Here is a 23,053-nt window from a genome sequence, read left to right as displayed (position 1 = left end):
TGTATGTCGCACTGTGAAAACAGTTTCTTCCCCCTCGCCGTCGCACTATTGAACAACTCAAAGTAACATACATATTTATCCATGTAGCATATATACTGTATGTATCCCTGCACTTCTTGCACTCTCCACTTTCTTCTTAGCACTATTGTAACAATTCACAGCTCCTGTACATACTTTGTCAAACTTTCATAGACCATTGCACTGTTTGTTTTTGTATTGTATTGTGTTTGTTTTGTATTGTGATGTCATGTTGCCTGGTTCACCTCCTATCTCACTGACCGACATCAATTCATCTCCATAAATAACTGCAAATCCTCCACCTCCCCTGTTACACACGGTGTCCCCCAAGGTTCCGTGCTCGGCCCCCTCCTCTTCATCATTTACATCCTTCCCCTTGGCCAGATCATCCGCCGCCACGGACTTGATTTCCACAGCTATGCTGATGACACCCAGCTCTACCTCTCTTCAAAGGCCATCACCCCAGTCACTCACTCCACTCTCACCATCTGTCTAGCTGAAATAAAATCATGGATGCAAAAAAAATTCCTCAAACTCAACTGCAACAAATCAGAAATACTTATACTGGCCCTAAACACCTCACCCACTCAGCCCAGTCTTTCTCCCTCAACATTGACGGCTCCATAATCACCCCCTCCACACAGGTCCGTAACCTTGGTGTCATCCTTAATCCCACCCTCTCTTTCTTGCCCCACGCCAACCACATCACCAAAACCGCCTTCTTCCACCTCAAGAACATTGCACGCCTCCGACCCTCCCTGTCCTTTGCCACCACCCAAACTCTCATTCACGCCCTCATAACCTCCAGACTGGACTACTGCAATAGCATCTTTTACGGCTCCCCAACCTCTGTCATAAATAAAATTCAATATGTCCAGAACTCTGCTGCTCGTCTACTCACCTCCACCCGCCGTTATGAGCACATCACCCCGGTCCTCCAAAACCTTCACTGGCTCCCGGTCAAACAGGATCATCTACAAAATACTGCTCACCACCTTCAAAGCCCTTAACAACCTGGCCCCTCCCTACCTCTCAGACCTCCTCCCCCGACACGCCCCTACCCGTTGCCTCAGGTCCGCCAGCGCAACCACTCTCAAGACCATCAGGACTAAGCGCCGGACCTGGGGTGACAGGGTTTTCTCTGCTGCTGCTCCCTCCCTCTGGAATGACCTCCCCATCCACATCCGTCAGGCCCCCAACATAACACTTTTCAAACAGTCCCTCAAAACTCACCTTTTCAAACTCGCCTTCACCTTATAATTTCCCCTGCTCCCTTCCCTCCCCTACTCTCATGTCCAGTTTTTCTTTTTTCTAACTTGTAGTTGTCTGTTTGTTTTGGTTTGATCTGTAGTCTTTCATACTTTTCAGCTGTGTTGTGTTGTGTTGTGTTGTGTTGTGTTGTGTTGTGTTGTCTTGTTTGCTTGCCTTGTCTTGTCCTTTTTGGTTGCTTTGTAAAGCGTCTTTGAGTATTTAGAAAAGCGCTATAGAAAATTGAATTATTATTATTATTATGTATATTATGTGTAATATATGTGTAAGCACATTGAGAGTCAGTTCACCAGGTCAAATTCCTTGTTTGTTCTAACTTACTTGGCAAATAAAATCTGATTCTGATTCTGATTCTGTTATGCAGAAAAAGGGCAGAGTTGTGAACAGCTATGGACAGGGCGACTTTAACGGAAGGGAGATTTTAATATAATTTTCAAACATTTCCATTCAGGATTTCCCATTCGAATGGTTAAAATTTGCATCAAAAATGTGGATGGAAACCCAGCAATTGACTACTATGCATACATTTGACAATATCTAATAGGCCAGGGCCCGGCATCATTGACTATCTTGCCGTCTAGGCCATGAGATTGTATCTGTAAAAATCATATGGGATACAGCAGTTTATACTGACTACACAGGAAAACAAATGTATGAGTGCTCTAAAATGAAAATATTTGTCTCTTGAAAGAATGCAAATGTAGGTGCACAGTGACTCAATGTAAGCAGGAACTAGTACTGGCTCCCTTATGACCCCCTTCTGATGAAGGTTCAAAGACTGAAATAAGTTTGGTGTGTAGATAAAACTTATTTGCCCTTGTTTGTTGTTAGAGGAAAGTTGTAGTGTGGAAAATTGGTGTGTTTTAAATATTCAGCTGTGGTGCTGGAGCTCCTTGAGCTGCTCTCCCTCAAACACAATAAAGCCCAGCTGGGACTCCGGACCCAATTAAACACTGAGCTTGTTAGTTGGTATACACAAGTGGATGACTGTTATGTTTTTCAGCTGCACAGAGTGCTCTGAGTGTTTTTTGTGTGTTCTTAAAAATAATTTGTTTATTTAGCGTACTTTGTAAAACCAATTTATCACCCTTTTAGATGATTTCTAACTTTATTTTTATTGTAAATCTGTGTGTGCCTCTGTCTGTGACAAAGAGAGGGCATCATGCAAACATGTCATACATGTCTCTAAAGCAAGATCCAAATAGTTAAGTTCTGGGTGTGTCATCATGAAGTTTTTTGCACTTGTTATCAAGTTTGCTCTCTCCTTAAATGGTGTTCCTTATTGAGCTCATGACTCTTCTAGTTTCATTTGTGTGACTTCCATTTCCTAGCAGTAAATAATAATCTGATCAGTCAGATGTGAAGTTGAGATGTAAACAAAATGCACAATGTAGTAACAAGAACTGATGCCAACCCAAGTCTAGTCTGAGCTGTCACTGCATTACCAGTTCTTGAGAATGGTTAACACACAGGCTAATGCGTAATGGAAAGAGTAAACCTCCTATTTGATAGCTGTTGCTACAGTCTTTTTTTTGTAGTTAAATAGCTTAAGAAATAATTTGTCTTAGCCCTCAAAAACCACAATAGGAGGCAGAGCCTTTAGCTACCGAGGCCCCCTCCTCTGGAACAATCTCCTTGCCTACATCCGGATGCAGACACCGTACCTATAGTCAAATCAAAGCTAAAGACATTCCTCTTTAGTGCATCCTATAGCCAAAAGTAATTGCGTCGAAAAACCCATCACCTGCTGCGCCAGCCACCCATACATATCCGAACACAAATAATGTTCTAATAAAAAAAAAATCTGTGTGGGTGCAGGTTATAAGTTGCAGGCAGTGTATGTCGCACTGTGAAGGAGTGCTATAACAGATCCCGGGTGTGACATGCAGCTGTCCTCACTCACCAGAACTAAAATAAAAACTTACGACTGATATCTATATAAGTACACTACCAAACTAAATGACAAATGCCAGCATTACTAAACATATCTTCCCTCTTTTTTTCTTTCTCTCTCTCTCTCTCTCTCTCTCTCCTTCCATATCATATTGCTTATGCCTATAATTACACTGAAAAAATAGCCATATTGCCTACTGTTAAATCTACTACCCAAATGTATCTCCCTATCTGTTTCTGAAATTGATGTCTACTAACATAAATGTTCTCTCTCCCTTATAGCATGTTCCAATCGCTGATGGAAGTGGAAATATTGCTCCTCACCCCCACCACTCCTCACCTACGCACATGGACAGCTGAACTCTACCCACTCACTTTCTTCCTTTTCTTTCCCTTTTCTTTCCCTACTAATCAAGACTATCTCCGCCATGGGACGCTGCTGTAGTCTCTCCACCTGGTCTACCTGGAGAAACCCTCGGCCAATTGCATCCACCGCCACTGCATTGCCGTACACTTACTCTACCCCATACCCTATGCTAGCATTTATATACAATATACATTATTGCCACCACTGAAATGTTTCTCTGTCCCTACATCCCTTACCCCTGTAATAGTTACCCTATTAGTACAGTAATCTGGTCTTGCCTGTATCATGTATTTCCCACCTGATGTCTGTATACATACTATGTCCAGCGACCAAATGCTGGCTGTGTACAACCCCTGTTGCTTCCTTTCCCCTTCTGCCGCACAACCCTCCCCCTTCCCCCTTCCCCCCTTCCTATCTCTACCCGGCCGACCTCAAGCAGATGGGTCCCCCCTTATGTGCCGTGGTTCTGCTTAAGGTTTCTTCCTGCCAAGTCCCTAACATGGAGTTTTTTCTTGCCCCTGTTGCCATTGTGCATGCACTAAGGGGGTTTAGGCTCTGGGCTCTGTTAAGCGCCTAGAGGCAATTGTATTGTTATGGCGCTATACAAATACAATTTAATTGAATTGAATTGAATTGAATTGAATTGAATTGAATTGAATTGAATTGAATTGAATTAGCCCTCTTCCCCAAGGAATCCCCCTGGATAAGAGTATTTTTCAGTCCAATAGTCCATAGTCTACAAAGATTCATGACTAATAAACACCAAAACACTATTAAATGAATCTGGTCTCATCAATGCAATATTTTCAAATTAATCTTTATATTACATCTTTCAAAAATGCTATCATGGCTATGCAGGATGAATTATTGCAATGTACGTCTGGCCTTTTGTCACACTTCTACAAGCCTATGAGTTCAAAAAGAGGAGGACAAGCTCTAGAAAAATGGAACCACACTTCACCAATACTTAAATACCTCCATTGGCATACATAACTTGTGAGGTGCACTACCTGCCATTTTAATTTTCGGATATTTTTTTCTTTGACATTGACACATGTTCTCTGTGACAATGCAGCACGTTTTTTTACATATCTTAATTAAATCAGTTAGGTTAATGTATGTGCACTTGGTTCAGCTAATTGCAATTTAAGTTATGCGGGCGATTGGTAAGTCTATTTTTTTCAGTCCATTTAATTCCTTCCATTTTGCAGACCTTCAGTCACAGTCCCCCGTGTGTCCTTCATTAGTGATTAACAGCTGTAAGGTCTCTGGAGATGCGCAAATGTATGGCGCTTTTGTCGTTCTCTTGTTTTTGCCTTTTCCACAGTGGCGCTGGAACATGCTGGAGGCACTGGGAGTATTAGTATGCTCTGTAAAAGCAGATAATTAGCTGGACCCCCTTGAACTTCTGGAAGCCCTCCGTGAGATGAATGAATTGTAAGTCCCATAACCCAGAGAATGAGGCTGTGTGTCCATGAAGACTCTGCGTATGCCATTGAAAAGCATAGTTAATTAAATGTTTTCCAAAGAAATGCGCCCGCAGTGGGAACACAGCTTAAAACACAGTTGCATTTTGGCTCCGTTTGGAGAAACAACTTGGTAACCAACTTGAGTAGAATTATCTGCAATCAATGTTAAGCTAGGTTAGCAGCATGTCAATGTAAGATACAGAAATGATGAGTTGAAATTAAACTTAAATTAAGTTCATCACATAAAACATTGCAAAGCTAGTTAGCCTCAGTTAAGCCAACACCTTGGCCTCAGTATACTTCCTAAATAATGACTGGTATTTTATATCTCCCTACACACACCATATATGAAAGCTGTTGTGGAGTGTTCATTTTGGTGTCCCTGATGATCTACACAGGGAGATATTTCAGAATTACAGGTGTCCCTGGAGGAACATGTCTGTGAGATTGCCTTCAGCATTTGAAACATTTTCTAAAGGTTTTGTGCCTGACTTAATTTAGCCTTCCATATCTATCCATTTCCACATAATGGAGATGGGCAAAGGCAACATACATACTAGCAAAAACAACTTGAATAGTGATGGCATTTCATAGACAAGTTGTCATAAAGCCGTGATCTAGTCTATAAATCAAAACCGTTACACTGACAAAATATGTAGTTGATCATCATGACAGAAAACTTGTTTTCTGCTTAGAATTGACATAACCACAATCTCACGGACTGACCATGGCTGTAATGCCTTTATATAAAGGCCTGTTCATCACATTTGGTTTCATTTCTCCTGTGTAGTTTGACAAATGTGATGTACAGCTAAAAGTAGTGGCAATTAAAGTGGCCATTTATGTGTTTCCCCCTGCAGTGCTATTGCTGCACATGTTATGCTCATGGGTGGTTGAATGGACAGGGAGTTGTTCATTCAAAGAAATGAAAGACGGACAAACAGTAAGTCTTAGAATTTCAACTCTGAGATACACAAACATTTATAAACAAAGCTATCCTAAAGCTAATACTGAGGCTAAACTAAATTAACAAGATTATGCTTGAAGTTTTTTTAAGTTAAATTCAGAGTTGAGGGAAATAATTATTTTGGATTGCCTTGAACCCCAATAGAACCACTGGTTAGCTGTAAGGGGAAAAATCAGCTAATTAATGATGCAATGAAATGACTCAGCACTTGTCTAGCTCTTTGTCTGAAAGTGGGCACTGTAGTAAGGGCACCTGTATAGAAATCACTGTACAAGTGTAGGTAGTTCAAATAGTAGTAAGAAGAGTATGTGTAGTTGTTTAATGACATGACTGTGTGTCTCTCACTATTCAGGGGCTTGTATCCTCTCATTTGTTGTATTTCCATCCAACACTTCTCAGTGAAATTTGAGCAAATAGTGAATGGAAACACTTAAAACTTGCATAAAATGTTATAAATCAAATAAGAAGTCTTCACTGTAAGGGGTGAATTTACTCTTGATTCACATACCGTCTAATGTGACTAAGGTTGATGAAAATGGGTTTATTAGTATCCATATCATTTTGTTACATTTTAACATTAACTTTACCCTAGACAACCTCAAGTGTTCAACTCAAAGCTCAAAAACTCTCACTGAGATGAGGAGGATTTCCACATTGTTCAAAAAGGATAAGCACTTCCCTTATAATACTTTTTTTTTTATGGAAACAGATTAACACTTTTTCATGATGAATGCACAACATCTGTGAATGAGCTGGATGGAGACCAAGTAAATGCTGTGTCGTCATGTCCATTTAATGATGTGTAAGTCATTAGCCCCTTATACATGTGTCAATGTGATCCGATCACATCGCGTCTGTTCCGATAGAAACTCGCGATATGGTTACAATTGACCCTTCCGCGACCACTCCCCAAAACGGTAACTGATCAATCATAGCATAGCAACGGTTACTAAGCTCGGGACCTCAGTCAAGCGGGCCATTTTGATGAATGGAAGTCAATGAGAGAGACGTCTGCTCGAGAAGAGAAAATGAAACGTTGCGCTTATGGAGTGTGTAATTCTGACAGCCGATATCCAAAAAGGCTGGAGGGAGGGGTAACATTTTATCCCTTCCCGAAACCCAAGACCCAGAGAGAGAAATGCCTGCTGTGGATCAAACAATGTGGACGACCCCCCCCATCAGCTGAATGTCAGCAACGTAAACAGAAGCACCTACTTTGTTCCAAGAAGCTATGTCGCTAAAATCTGCCCACTGCATCGAAAACGTGAGAAAACCCTTGCTTAAAATACGATTCAGTTTTACCACCTTACATGTTTGCGTAGCGGTGACTGTGTAGATAATAGAACAAATAAACATAGCTGGAATGAACCTGTTAGCCTTAGCATTTGTCTGTCTACAAACACGGCATGTAATGTCGTGGTTGTAGCCTATATAAGCATATTGCAGACCCTTTTGCCTGCTTCGATCTGAGATCTTGCCGTTTTTCCAAAAAATGCTTGTGATTTCTTTGGGTAGAGCTGAAATTGACACGGTTGAAAACATGTTGCCACGCCATTCATACCAATGCTGAGAACCTGGGAAACGTGAATGCTTGACTGATATAGCAACCATTGCTAAGGGGGTGGAGTTTGCGGAAGGGTCCATTGCCTCATGTAGGACTGGTCTAGATGTGATCTGATCGTTTTTCCGCCGATTGTCTGAGCCTTTCGAGAGAGGTGGTTTACCCCGATCGTTCAGCTCAGAAAAGGGCGTGTCAAATCAGGCCGATGTGCCATGGGGGAGGCGGTGACAGGAGGCTAGAAAGTTAGAGGCTAGAAAGTTCTTGCCTGTTCTTGAAAGGAGACTGATCCAGTAGTCTAGGCCTACAATTTTTTATCATTGTAATAAAACGCAATTTGGTACACCATTTTAATATGGTAATATAGCCTACTGTTTTTTGCAAAATGAAAGAAAGCATATTAAGGAAACGCCGACTCGAGCCTATTAATTCCGAAATTTCACCACATTGTAGGCTATATACTGTAACAACCCCAACACTTGCCTGCTTCCCTTGCAAAGTTTTCCGACTATTTTTCTTACCTTCTTTCTTAGCTGTTGATGTTACTGAGCTAGAAGTTTAACTTGTTTTGAACATCTCGCGCTGCCAATGCCCAATGTCACTTCTTAGTCAAATCACTCCATCATCTCTTTGAAATTCCTTATTCCACGAGTGGTAGGCTACAATGACTGGCTGTTTTAAAATATAACTAATAGCCTAACGAAACAAAATAACCCAGGCAGTTTCATCTACGAGACGTTAAAGGCACCCAATGCAACTTTATATAAACATTCAATGAAAAATAAACATTCAATTTCTAGTCTTTTTTACACGTAGTAAGTTTCAATAACTCCATACCATTACATATCGACATTCAAGGAGCAAAGATGAGACGTCGTTGTGTGGTGAGAACTGATAGAAAATCGTAAACAACAACAATCGCCGGTGGGGAGAGAACATTTTTCCATTGACTGTTCTCACCACACAACGACGTCTCATCTTTGCTCCTTGAATGTCGATATGTAATCGTATGGAGTTATTGAAACTTACTACGTTTAAAAAAGACTAGAAATTGAATGTTTATTTTCAAGCCTCGAAAGTTGCACTGGGTGCCTTTAAGGCTTCTTCCAATACTGACAGCTGACTCATAGCTTGCAGGTTTGCGGCGTTGCAAGGAGACGCGACATTTGAGGGATCGTCACTTAATTTAAACCTTTTTTGCTTCCGTTAGTGTGTGTGTGTGTGTATGTGTGTGTGTGTGATAGAGACAGAGAGGACTCAGTAAAACATCGGAAAACACCGTGTCTCATAAGCCTTAAGCTATCAATCAACCCCACAATGAAATATGCCATTACAGTCGCGACAAACTTCTTGGCATTGTGGTGCGCCCAAAACGCAAGCTATAAACGTAGCCATCCTAATTTAACCAAAATATACCTCTGCTGATATGCCTAACCTTCGTTCTATTTAGAATTTGTCTTAGCACTATGCAGGAATAAAATAGCATCTACAGTGTCAGGATTCAGGCGAGAGCGCCTGGCTTCTATAACGCGCCCTGCTGCACTGAAGGAGCGCTCACTTGCAGCACTTGTTGCTGGAACGCATAGAATTCGTTTTGCAAGGTGCTGTAGTCGTGGGAACGACTGGCCTTGTTTCTCCCAAAAGGAAAGTAGATTTTCCTCTGCTGATCCCGCGTCTATATGGAAGTTTGTAGAGAGATTGTGGGGGACTAAAATGCTCCGCTGCCGAAGAAGATTACATGTTTTTAACTTCGGGGTTAATTCCCTTTCCTTTACGTCTGCTGCTGGCTAGTAAATACAGACAGCCGGAAAGGTTAATAAACGGAATGAAATAGCTACACATTTCACACGCTATGTTTTAATAAAACCCACGTTACTCACATACTGGTTAACACTGTTTGTTACAGCACATAAATGTTTGTCGCTACATCCAAACTGCGTCACCGTTGTCCCTCCCTGTTAGTGCTCCAGCCGCACCATTTTACTTGCAATGTGAATCATTTAATTTAAATATGCTTATTGGCATTTGTTGCACCTTAATCATTTTCTACAAACATGATATGCTATGTATGGTGTACTAGACTGAGACTCTATTCACTACTGCACAAAAACTAGACACGTTTGCAAAACTAGACGTTTGCAATGAAGTAGGTAAAACAACTTTCGCCAATATCTCCGTAAGGGAGATGTGTTATGTGCTCAAATTTCCTGGGATCAAAGAAGACGTTAGTATTCATGTGCAAACTAAAAATCACGTCTCAGGATTGCTGCGCATGCAAGTTATTTCGGGTGTATCAACTGTACCCATGTCTCAACTGTAACTAATACCACTGTCATATAATTATGAGTTCAGTAAAAGACGGAGCAAACACAGTTTTCTACCGTTGTTGAAACACATCCACGCGTAGACTCTTTTTCTTTCCATCTGAGAGTGGTTATTCAAAGAAAATACTAAGAACTACTGTATATGCTGATAGAAAGAAGGGAACTTTAAGCCACTACACTTCCTGTGCACGATGCGGATCCACATTGATGTTGTTAGTAAACAAACCAGGTGGGAGCACATCTCCGTGGTCTTTGCGCATGCCCGAGGCAATGTAAACGGATCACATTTTGCACATGTAGACACGTAACGACAAGAGCCGATTCCCTTAAAAATGTTCACACCTACACGCAAATACGATACGATAAACTGATCAAATCACATTGACACATGTATATGGGCCTATTATCTGCATTCACATGCTGCTTACACTGAATTACAGATTGTCAACATTTGTTAAAATTGTTACATTCTTAAAATAACAGTTGAAATGTGAACGATTCCCGAATTGTATTGATTTTAGACCATTATATAAAACTACTGATTAACTGCAGGTGTTGATCCCATGTAAGTCATTTGTTTTAGATTCATCCTCTCTGACACTCAATGTCATGGAACAGCATAAGAGCAGATGACCTCCCGAGCACATCTTTGTGCTTTAGAAAGGGTCCCCACATCAGCACTTATCTCTGTAGCACATGAGAAGCTTTACCGTAGCATTCATGGGATGGAACCCAATTCTCAGTTGCCAGAGGAAACTGATAAAAGAGGCGGATGCACTCACTTTCAAATGGCCTCCCACTTATCTGTGATGACGCTGCAGCTTCAAATACAACTTTGCTTATCAAAATTCATCTCACACTTCTGTAGGCTTCTGGTGGTTCGGAAAAGGGGCTAGCAGGTCAAGATTTGTTTCATGGGCTCTTTTATTTTGCCTGTTATTTCCAGTTGACATTTTTACATTTGATTATCCTTATAACACTTACACTGAAACACTGGTCGAATGTTCACAATAAAAATGCATAGCCAGCGGAAGCATAAAAAATTTGCCAAGTTCAAATGTAACAGCTCAGCACATGACCCTTCAGTAAGGAATATAACATTATACATTTAAACTGTCAAGATGCATTTCATTCTTCTGAAATTGAAGGCACACAGTATGCCATTATCAAATTGCAATTCTTAACATGCACTAAAGATTGCATTGTCAGTTATATATGAAATACAGTGAAAACACAGAAACTCCTCAATGACTAGGGTTAATGATACGTCAGTACAAAGTTATTTCCTGGACAACCTTTGGGTAGAACATTAACATGTTCATTTTTCACCCAAGCTGTGAAACATGTTGAGAACAAACCAGAGAGAATTCATTGACATCAATAGTGTGACACATCAGACAACACTCATTTAATGTCATTAAATGTAATTATTAAATATAGTGGTAAGCAGCGATGATGGGGCCAAGTAGCCCAGAGTTGCCATGGAAACTTAATGTGATTATTAGGGCTGAACGATTAATTGCATTTGCGGTTTAATCGCGGTATGATGAGACGCGATTTTCAAACCGCAACTTAAATAAAAACTGCGATTTCATTTTTATTTATTTTTTAAGATGGGAAATTGTACACACAGTGATTAAAGCAGCATAACGGATCACTTGCTAATCACTAAAGAGATGCTAGTGGCTCAAACTAGCGAAATCTCTTGAAATGTGCTTACTTGACCAACTAGTTAGTCAACAACTGTCCTAACACAGTCAAACATCAAGCAAGTGCAACACAAGACGGCAAATAAGCTACTTACTAGTTCGGCAGACAATAAAAACCAGGCGGCTTCAGGCACACCTACATAACGCAGTCCTTTGCCTACGGACCCTGGTATGGCAAAGGTACAGAGGCGATTCTCCATATTAAAAGTCATTGTAGCGCTCCATTTTTCAAAGCTGTTATTTTAAGGTAGAACTGCTTATCCTAACCCTAACCCTGAAGTACAATTACTGCATAAGGCCAATTTAAAAAGTGCATGCCTTGTGTTTATACTTGACTTCGTTTAAGTAACTTAAATGCAGAGTGGCAAAGCCACCGATTTGTCTCTGTAATGAGCAGTTAAATACAAATGTAAAATGTGGGGAAGAATATTTCACACTAAATGTATCTAATATTGTGCCATATTTAAATCATTCAGTATCCCCCTGGATTAGCTATAGCACCCCCAAGAAAATAATGGTTTAACTATTATTGTTAAATAACAGAGTGAAATGAAAAGATTGTTTTAGACCCAGAGCAATCATTATGTAATAACCTTTGACCCAATTTTCCTGTGGCGTGCGTAAACGTTGACATTCCTGGAAGGTTGAAGGAGAAAGTGAGCTAGTGTGCGGTAGTTTCGGGGTTAACATCAGCAATGCATCGGTTTTTGCTACCTAAATGTCCACGTTTGGAAGAATTATTGAGAAATGAGAGTTATGTACAAGAAAAAAAAATGCCAGGGGTATCTGATGTGGATTTTGAAGAAGAGAAACGTTATGGTAAAGGAGGTCAACTCTCCACCACTACTGAGGGTGCTAACCATGGTGCTTGCACGATTGGTGACAAAAGCATGAACGCCCAGGCTGGTCCGAGAAGACCAATACTCCAGTAATATCCAACTTGCATGTTTGGAGTCCAACAAAGGTTATATGTGATTATTGATGATTGTGAACTTGTGAACTGTGATATATACTTTTTGAATGCATTTCTGACTCTTTTTTAGTTCCTTATATCTTCTATTCTAATTTGCCCTCTTTAGTTTAAAATTAATTCAACTTTGTGTTTAGTTTCATTTTACTCCGTCTGACATGGTAGTGGTGACCTGGTGGTCACCTGGCGCCCAACTTTAACCCCCATTGAAGTAAGTCAAATATTTGGGATTGCGGAATCTATAACATGCTGCAGGAAGTAGCCTAATGAAAATAATAAACTAGAGTTGTAAATCGCTTTTCATGGACCCCAAAGACGCTTTTGAGAGCAAATATGTAAACAGATGACAGACGATATGATGGGGAGGTGTTGTAGTAGAACCCCATGTGACACATAGGCTATCACCCTCATTTTATAGCACCCTCAGTAAAACGCTGAGCTCCCCAATAGCATCTGCAGAAAAAAATATCAGTTTTTTTTAAGTGCACACACAGAATATATTTAGCAATTAGTTTATTTACCAATGAAATGATAGATATGAATTGTATGTACTCTGCATGTACTCTACAGCCATCAGTTTCAAAAGGTGCTAATCAACATGTTCATGCTGTAGATAGGTCAAACATAAAGCATTGTTTTGACATCTCAAGTGTCTCACCCTTAAAATCACCCAACTGAGTCATTTTAATTGCGCTCCCAAAAGACAAGAGAGAGGGAGAGACTTTATTCCTTGCATGTGGTTTTAACTCTTTCAGCGATGTAAAAGTGAAATGTATCTGATGCATGTTTCCTTAGGTCTATGCTGTCTATAACCCTCACAAGACAAAGCAGGATGGACATAACAAAACAACATAAACATATGTGAGTGTGTGTGTAAATATGGTTATTTACTGGTTTTGGCCAGCAGAGCGCACTGTTTTAGCACAGGGAGTTTTAAGCTCTTCACATAGTGCTTTGCTGACATCTAGTTGTCGTCACCATTGTGCAATTTTGCAATGGCATTTACCTGTTGTTCCTAGATATGTTGTAGGCCAGTCAATTAGTCAGTGTTTTTCTTACTGTTACACCTCTTTCATATGATCACTGATACGTTGATAACTGATAAATGAACTAACATCAAAATAAATCCATTACAGATTCATACAGTAAACTTTAAGTCTTTATTATTACCTCCAGCAAGGAGGTTATGCGATCGGGTCCGTTAATTTATTACCTCCAGCAAGGAGGTTATGCGATCGGGTCCGTTAATTTATTTGTCCGTCTGTCTGTGGACAAGATTTCTCAGAAACTACTGGGCGGATCTTTCTGAAATTTTCACAAGAGGTGGATCTTGGTCCTGGGACATCCCCATTAAATTAAATTTCAGGATGATCCTGGAGTTTTTAAGTTTGGGGATCAGTTATTCTGGTGGAACGGCATTTACTATGTGTGCTTTGTTAATTCTTAGGTAGTGATATACAGTGCCTTGCATAAGTATTCACCCCCTTGGATGTTTTACCCTTTTATTGCTTTTATAAATCAGTCATGGTCAATATAGGTTGGCTTTTTGGACAAGAAAATTCACAAAATAGCCCTCTTTAATGTCAAAGTGAAAACAGATTTCTACACAGTTATGTAAATTAAATAAAAATATCTAATGAAAATAAGTGATTGCATAAGTATTCACCCTCTTTAGTTAGACTGACCTAATTCAACAGAGGTCCAGCCAATTGGTGCTAGAAGTCTCACAATTACTGAAATGGGGATCAGTGTGCAGTGAATGTGTCTCAGGTGACTGTAGTATAACGACACCTGTGTCTGGAAGGTCCATTCACTGGTCAGTATTCAGTAATCAGTATTCCTGGCTACTGTTACACCATGAAGACCAAAGATCACTCTAAGAAACTCAGAGAAAAGGTTATTGAAAAGTATAGGTCAGGGGAAGGATAAAAAAAAAATGTCCAAGGCACTTAACATCCCCTGAAATTCTGTTCAATCCATCATCAAGAAATGGAAGGAATATGGCACATGTGAAAATCTGCCTCGATCAGGCCATCTTATGCAAGGCACTGTATAATAAATCACATTCACTCTGATTGAAACAAAAAAATTGTTTTCCATCTACCCTACCAAAAATGTAATATGAGCAATTCTACAGGGTGAATCATTCAGGGGTGGCCCAGGCAATAGCTAATGTTAATTTGTCTTAACTAGGTGTATCTGTTCCACAACATATGAGTTTGATGTACATGAGGTTGTGCAAAATGACATTTCCTCTTTTGGGAAACTTCCAACTTGAAAAAATTAGGGATAATCCGGATGTTAAGACATCCTGCATGAATTTGATGAATCCACCACCAGGTGTCAACAAACTCCAAGACAAAGTGGAAATGGTATGACATTGAACTAGCCTGGATACCAGCCTGAACTCCGCCCACAAACTTTTTGGTCTGGAAGATTCAGTCTGGAATCGAGCTAGTTGGGAGAGATTTAACGTTTCAAAAAGGTTGAGAAAGCAATCTAAACCAATCAAATTGTAAGGGCGGGCTTTATACGTTGATGGACAGATATAGATAGAATATACCGGAATATACATCGAACAAAGATGGCGCCGTCTCGGGAGCTTAGTGGGACATATTTTATATGATTTAAGCTATCTACACGACTTTTTTATGTCTACATTGACTCGGTTAGTTGTGTATACGCAAAATGAGTGTTGCCGAGGATTTTAGGTCCTAACTAAAGCACTCTAGACCATTATTGATCGGTTATGCTAACGCGTTGGCCAAAAAAATCATTGAAACTAATGGTAGCTTCTAGCCTTGAGTGCTAATTAAGTAACGTGAGCAGGCATATCTCAGCAGATATTGACAGCGCATTCATTTTGAAAGAGGAACAGAGAAACGCGATCAAGGCATTTGTCGATTGAAAAGATGTTTTTGCCGTCCTTCCTACGGGATCAGGTAAAAGTTTAATCTGTCAGATGGTAATACTACGTTGCTCTGATTGGTTCTAGGTATCCAATTCAGCGAAGAGGAATTTTCTTTCCTGGTTCGTTGAAACACGCCCCATAATCACAGCCCAAGAGTTCGGTCTCAGACTCATATTCTGACTAGAATTATGAGTATGACATCGTCAGGCTAACATTGAACTGTCTTCATATGAAAATATGGAGGGATATACAGGGGCTCTGCATGTAAGTTGCAACAGTATGGTAGGGTAGCTCTTTCATTGCAACTCTATGACAATTTTGAACAGTCAAGCTCATGTGTATGTTTATCAGCCTTCAGGTACAGATAGGAATCTAAAAGATTACACCTCAGGACGATTTAAAAAGTTTGACCATAACTTTCTACTTATGTGTCTGGAAGAGTTTTAAAGGAGTCCACTGGTGGTTGCTGTTTAGTAGTTTTGAAACCACTGTACCTCTACCTCACCCCCTCTGAAGGATGTGTGTACCCTGCGCAACCTATTGTCATTCTCCCACTTACTGTACATCTGCACCCTGCCTCATGGATAAGCTCCTAGGCAAAGACACAAACTTCACAGACCTAGTGGAGACAGAAAGTTGACATTGAAGAGGTCTGACATCAAAAAGAGACTGTTAGAATTCACATTGTCTTTGGTGGTATGTTTTGATCATGCTCGCTCATTTCAAGAATAATGGATCAACAGAATGACAGTTCTTATGTCCAGATGTAGCAACTACTCAATAAAGAGCCTCCAACTAAAACCGAACACTTACTAGAACTAAAAAAATATGAACATCTCACCTGTAGTTGCCTCTCTCCACTGGCTCCCTGTCAAAAGTAGAATTGATTTCAAAGTACTCCATCTAACATACAGAGCTCTAAAGTCCACAGCTTAGCTCCAAATTACCTCAAGCAATTAGTTTTCCCCTACTGCCCACCAAGACCACATTCCCAGAGTGCAGGTCTCCTTATAATTCCAAGAATATCAAAAAGCACAATAGGAGGCAGAGCGTTCTGCTATAGAGTCCCCCTCCTGTGGAATAATCTTCCTGCCTCCACCCGAGAAGCAGACACACTTTCCATATTTTAATCTAGACTAAGATGTCCTAAAGTCATGAACAATGCATCAAACCTTTTGCAACAGGCTTCAAACTTCTTGTCAACCGTATTGTTGTGTTTAGCGGCAGTGGGCTACAGACAGTGCATGTTGTATATTGTAGGAGGGCCTTACAGATCCCAGGTCCAGTATGTGGTGCGTGTTGCAGCTGTCGCCAACCAGTTTTGCACTGTTGTTGTATCCTGCCACCCTTGCTATTCTTGTATAACAAATAATTCCAATGCACCATGTCAGCTAACATAACTAAACATGATTCAACAAAACCAAACATATCCAAAATTCACAAACACCACAGCGGACATCCTCTCCCTCTTCGTCTCCTTCTAGATTATATTATGCTTAGGCATTAATACTAATGAAGTGGCAGTATAACCTACTTTTACTTGTTCATCTAAATGTATGTCTTTATCGGTTTATCAAATTGATGTTTACTAACTAAATGTTTCCCTCTCTTATAGCGTGACTTTTGCCCGCAAGTGCAGATGGCTGCGAAAACATTGGGCCTCATTCTCAAACGCAGTTCAGAAGAGTTTAAAAAGGAATTTCGCGTTGATTTGGTCGATTCCGTCTGCACACGTCACTACGGTTGCGTGCCCTTACAAGTAACTGTCAGGGTGTGAATGTATGCAAATTCAGGTGCACAAGAACGCACGTTCAATGTAAGGAACCTAATTCGGGGGAGCACAGGTGAGAACACTTGTAAGAACACATTTTCACATTTTTTGTGTAAGAACACATTTTCAGGCTTTCATGAATCTGGCGAAAATCTTTATCTTAATTGGTTTCCCGAAGTCCGTAAGGAACATTTCATAAAAAACTTCAGATAAGGTTTGAGAATGAGGCCCATTGTTCCTCCATTGTTCACCATAGCCATTAAGTACATACCAATTTGACAACCAAGCTCTGCCCACTCACACTCTACATACCCTTTGCTAGCCTATTTACCTGTAATTTAAAAAATTGCCACCATCAAAATAGTTTTCTGCTTCATTGCTCTACTTTCTCTTGTTATAGTAACCTTACAAACAAGCTGTATACCCACTAAGCTGCTCTACAATGCTCTCTCCCCATCTGGTTATCTTATCCACTAACAATTTTGAATGTATCATGTATACAATCCTATATTTACTATCTGTCACAATCTGGGTAGCAAAGGGAGAGAGCAGTCACCCAACCTGGCCTTTGAACCCCCTTCAGGACAGTCAGAACACATACTCGGCACTCTATCACACTACCCTCCCTTGCCGGAAGCACACCCATGCGCTTCACATACACACAGACATCTCGCTTCCCTAACTCCCAGTAGAAACTACGATAGATAAGAACATAAGTTATCTCCTTCCTTCTGATCTTACAAATGAATGATTTAAACAATAGAAAAACGCCATTATAAGGCTTTTACGTACTGCCACAGTTAAGGCAGTTGTGAGACCTTTCCTCTTAAAAGCCTTCTCACTGAAAATGAGGTCAAATATTTCCCTTAAATGCATACCAGTTTATTTGTTATTAAGTGCATAGTTAAAGTACCACCAAATTTGCTGAAACGTACTATGAGTTCCTGTTGTTTAGGCAATGCTTAATAGCAAGGCTTAATGTTATAGAAATGTAACGATATACTGTTACTTGTCAGTGGGTCTTTAAACATATGCAGACAACCTTATTTAAGTGCTACATTAAAACATGATGCAATTACTTTTTTGTAATGTTTATTTTTGTGTTGATTAGGGCAATTTCCTGCACTATTACAAAATAGTTTGGGTCATGTGGTTAACTGGAAGACACATGCATGCTATTGATTGCCAGTCAATGATCAACAGAGATCGTGCAGAAAGTTAAGTAAACAATGACCCTCCAGTGTAAGACTAACTTTTCCGTATCTTGAACTTTTAATATCATAATAATAGGTTTTTATGACCTATTTGTTTGGCTGTAATGATCTACATGCTAACATTACCTCATGGCAGTTGTCATGACTACTACCTTCATTCTTATTTTGACCACTACCAACCGTGTGACCAGGCTGTTGTGTCATCTAACATTGTGAGAACTATCATGACAATTACAGATAATGGTGCATGAAACTGTTATATCAAACATATTAACGGCCATGTCATTAGTTATGGCAGTATATGACATTATTAATTCAGCTATGCTAATCTTATGAAGAGTTCAGTTTTTTTCAGTTTCAGAGGATTTCCATTTTATTCTTTAGTGTTAGGAGCATCTAAAAAATGAAGGAGTTTGTTTTGACAAATATGAATTACTAATCTGGGGTTTATTTCCAGCTTGTGTTGTTGAACAACTACAATTGTTAAATGATAGAGATCATTTTGAACACTGTCTTTCTCTTTTGGGAAAAGCAGTCTCTAACCTTTGGGAAATGCAGTTCAGGACCGTGGCCAGGACTCACTCCATGAACTGATTACTACCCACCTTCTGCCTAAAACACAAATAAAGCCATTACTTGCACTAGTTGCCCCATTTCTTTTGTTCATCTTTGTTTTTTTATGACTTGCTGACTTGCCTTAAAGTGTTTTCCAAAAAGTTGCAAAGTCTATCAACAAGCCAGCAGCTTTTAGGGCAAGAGCCTCTCACACACTCCCCCTAAAAACATACAGCCAAAGGCCCCCCTAACTCTAAAGGTAGTTTTCATATTATAACTGAAGTAGCAGTAAATATTTAAAGTCTAAAACTAGAGAGCTAACTACCTGAAAGGCATGCAAACTAAAAACAGCACAGATGGCACTGATAAAAGCTTGCTAGCATGGTATATGGTGCCTGTTGGCAATATAATTGGCAATGTCGTACTGTAAAAGCTTTTATATTATATCTTTTTAAGGGGTGGTCCACAAAGCAATATAGTGCATAGTCTGGATGGCTTGTGGGGAACTCAGGTGTGTTTATCTGTCCTTAACTTGACCTGCAATCAAAATTTATTTGGCAATAATGCCATATCAAGTTGCTTATGAATGAATTCATTTTAACCCATTATACTACACTACATTTCTCTTAAAAAAACAAAACAAACAAACATCAAAATGTTATTTAAAGGGTGTCAGAAAGGTGTACGAATCAGAAGTTTAAATTCCCATTTCTGGGCTCTTAAAGCATATTCGGTTCACCTTGTAGCATTTAGGCAACTGCTTTTCCAGCTGTTTTGGTTATACATTCTGGTGACTTTTCTAGTCTTCTTCTACTCTGACACATCAGCTCGAGACAAGCAGTGAATTATTAACTCAGAATCAACAGCTAAATCTCGCTGTCACAATAGGAGAGGGAGAGGTCTGCAGGCTCGTTTGGCTGGACTGGAATCTAAAATGCAAGCTGTGCTTCTATCCTTTGTCCTGTTTTTGTGCTTTTTCACCTCAGGAAAAAGTCAACGTAAGTAAATTGCAAAAATGTTTTTTGTTACTTGAGCTTTATGTTTGCTTTTAATACACATCACAATTAAAATCAGCAAGCTCAGCTCAAATTTACAGGTGAAACCTTTGTACTTTGTGTAGGCTGTGAAAAAAGCGAACTTAATAGACCAGATAATGTGGACTTATCACGTCTTGACACCAGCTATGATGATGGCAAGGTAGTAAGGCTGCCTTGTGTGATTGGCTATACTGGATTACACCGGGCCACTTGCCGAGGTGGTCAATGGGTCTTAGGCTCGGGCATGAGAAAAGGACTGTGTCAGAGTGAGTATGTTGAATTTCTGAAACTAAAGGTTTTATGTTGATGAGGATATCATCCTGTGATTTGACATAAGAGCAAGTTGTGGTGAATGAATCACACTGGTTTGGTCAAAAGGAATTAAAGCCTTTTATATAACCAAATCTTTATTGTTCCCTCTTTATTTTAATACATTTTAATTTTCAGAAAAGCCATGTGGTCACCCAGGAGATACACCAAATGGAGATTTTCATTTGTCCACGGGGGACGACTTTGTATTTGGATCTATAGTTCAGTACACATGCAAAACTGGGTAAGGGTTATTTCTACACTAGTTTAGAGTTCATCATATACTTTTACCTCCTCTTTACTTACTTCTTTACACAGCAGTAACACCCTGGATCCTCTTATAATAATTTGTATATATATTATTATTATTATATATATATAATTATGTACCCATCAGTCAAAAGTTTGGAACTGCCAAATATTTACTTTTTGATTGTTAATTGTTGTTAATAACTATTCTTATTTGAATGGGATATCTACATAAGCATAAAACGGCAATTTGTTGTGAAAATAGGGCCCGTAGTGATCGGACTGAGCCATGAACAATTCCGGCCAATCAACATGTTGCTTCAGGAGCTTGTTTGGGAGGGTTGTAATTCCACTGGATGTTGAAAGAAAGAAATACATCTGGTTACATCTGTCGCATCAGCACTTGAGGACTTTATTATTGCTTAAAAATGGTCAGAAGTAATAGCTTTCTTCAGAAACTCGTCAGTCAATGCTTTCAGAAATAAAAGCTATTGCATGTAAGACATTTCCAAGAAACTAAAGGAACTGTATTTTACATGGGCGTGCACTACATCCATTCACCAACCATGGCTTTAACCATGATAGAAAGAGATGTGGCAGGCCCAAGTTTACAGGTTATTAGTGCATATATATTGTAGTTTTGTTTAGCCACACAATTCATGTTATAGTGACATTTGGGCCGATTTCAAATAAGACTGCCATTATTTGGATTGGATCTAAATGATGAAAGACTTGGAGGAGAGTCATATTCCCCAAAGTAGAATCGTTAACTACAAAGACCACAGAATACATACTAGCTACAGAATACATAGAGGCATGGAGCATAACATGTTATTAACATAATATTCGACAGATATGGCTTTTATGAGCTGTGCAGGCTAAACATGAAAGAAGGCACCTGGTCTCTGTGAGTTTTTATTTAGCAGTGGGTCACTGCTGTTAATTCTCTCAACACCACATCTTCTTTACTGCAGACAGGGGTCAGATGATGCTAAACTGATCTTAACTCTATCCTCATTGATCTTCGTCAACCTGATTGTACAAGCTGGGGTTTAAAAGAACACATTTGGTGTCATGGCATGCCTACCCCCACCTGTTTCTTCGTTTTGTTAGTATTCTAGCCACTCCGTTTGCAGTGATTCAAAAACCTGTTTGCTTAATTGCCAGGTTTTAATCAAGACGATACCGCGGCTTGCTTTGACTGTGCGACTCCAGAGCAGGGCCTCGTTTCCCGAACGCGCACTTAGCCTAAAAAGAACTTGAAATCGGTCGTAAGAGGGATCCTATGTTGCAGAGCGGTTTCCCGACGCGGCACTTAGCTTAAGTTTATCTTTCGTTGAGAAGAATTCTACGTATGGTCAGGACCAGTAGTAACTTCACATTCAGCGATGCAATCCAGTAGTAACTTCACACTTAGCGATGCAATCCACCAGGGGCGTCGTTCGGCCTATTATAGAAGAAATCCAAACGATGTTTCTGTGTATAGCACATCATGAGAATGTCATTGTTTCACCTGCCTATTCCCATCAAACTAGAAATAAAGAATATTGAGTATTTGAAAATAAAGATTACAAAATAATATGTTATTGAACTAAGGAGATGGCTTTTCTGACTGTGTAGTTAGGCTGCAATATTAGGAAATTGACATGTCATTGAGCGCGGGGGGCAGCTTGCTTCATCAGTGGTAGCGCCTGTGCCTGAGATGAGTAACTTTGAGTTGTTTCCCTGAAGGCACTGAAGCCGTTCAACTTGTACATAAGAAGCCTATGAGTTTTTTGTTTTTGTTTATTTTGTATTTCTACTCTCCTTGGTAACTGTACTAAGATTGCCTAATTGTACTGTGTCTAAAAAGAGAGAGATGACTTACTTATAACGCGCCCTTTTGTAGTTGTTTTTCAATAATGCCCAATTATGCCCTGAGTGATGTTTTTTATTTGATCTTTTCTAGCCTATATATATTTATTGAGGTATTGTTCTTATGTCGACACTTGTTATATTGGAACTTCATTCATGAGCCTATACATGGGTTTCTTGTATACAAACATTGAAGGCTGCACACGCAAATCCGCGGCAGAAAGCCATCTACCCTAATACAAATGAATACAGAAAACCCAGTTTAAATGTGTTGTTTATTACTTATTTAGCCTACCGTTCCCTATTCTGTTGCCATGAATGCTTGCACACACCCTCAACATATTCCCAACATAACCTTGTACATTGTTGAGCCTTTTTCTATATTTGATTTGATTTGATATTTTATTTTTCCTGGCAAACGGATGCTTCCTCCTGGGTATACTGAACATCTTACCAACTCTGTTAGAGTAGTTCACCACACAACAACTCCCTGTCATGTTGCCTTCCTCCACAGCTTTCTCATCCACTTCAACGTTATCTTGCTTCTTTCTGCCGAGAGATTGCGCACGCAACCAGTGATGACGTAGCCGAGAAACCCATGTATACACA

At 39.8% G+C, this 23,053-nt stretch overlaps 1 protein-coding gene across 1 annotated transcript in view; it reads left to right on the top strand.

Annotated features, from left to right (window-relative positions):
• Positions 1-19,929: 19,929 nt before the first annotated feature.
• The window catches only part of LOC308382713 (complement factor H-like), a gene marked incomplete at both ends in the record, with an annotated part of 58,657 nt that continues 55,533 nt past the window's right edge, over positions 19,930-23,053 (top strand). Inside the window, 3 exons of the mRNA XM_080860242.1 lie at positions 19,930-19,993; positions 20,116-20,298; positions 20,480-20,585. Coding sequence (XP_080716368.1) covers positions 19,930-19,993; positions 20,116-20,298; positions 20,480-20,585 — 353 coding nt within the window. The remainder of the gene's footprint in view (positions 19,994-20,115; positions 20,299-20,479; positions 20,586-23,053) is intronic.

This window comes from Sprattus sprattus (genome assembly GCF_963457725.1).
Source record: "Sprattus sprattus genome assembly, chromosome: 2".
Classification (NCBI taxonomy): domain Eukaryota; kingdom Metazoa; phylum Chordata; class Actinopteri; order Clupeiformes; family Clupeidae; genus Sprattus; species Sprattus sprattus.
This window is presented reverse-complemented; position numbering and strand designations above follow the sequence as displayed.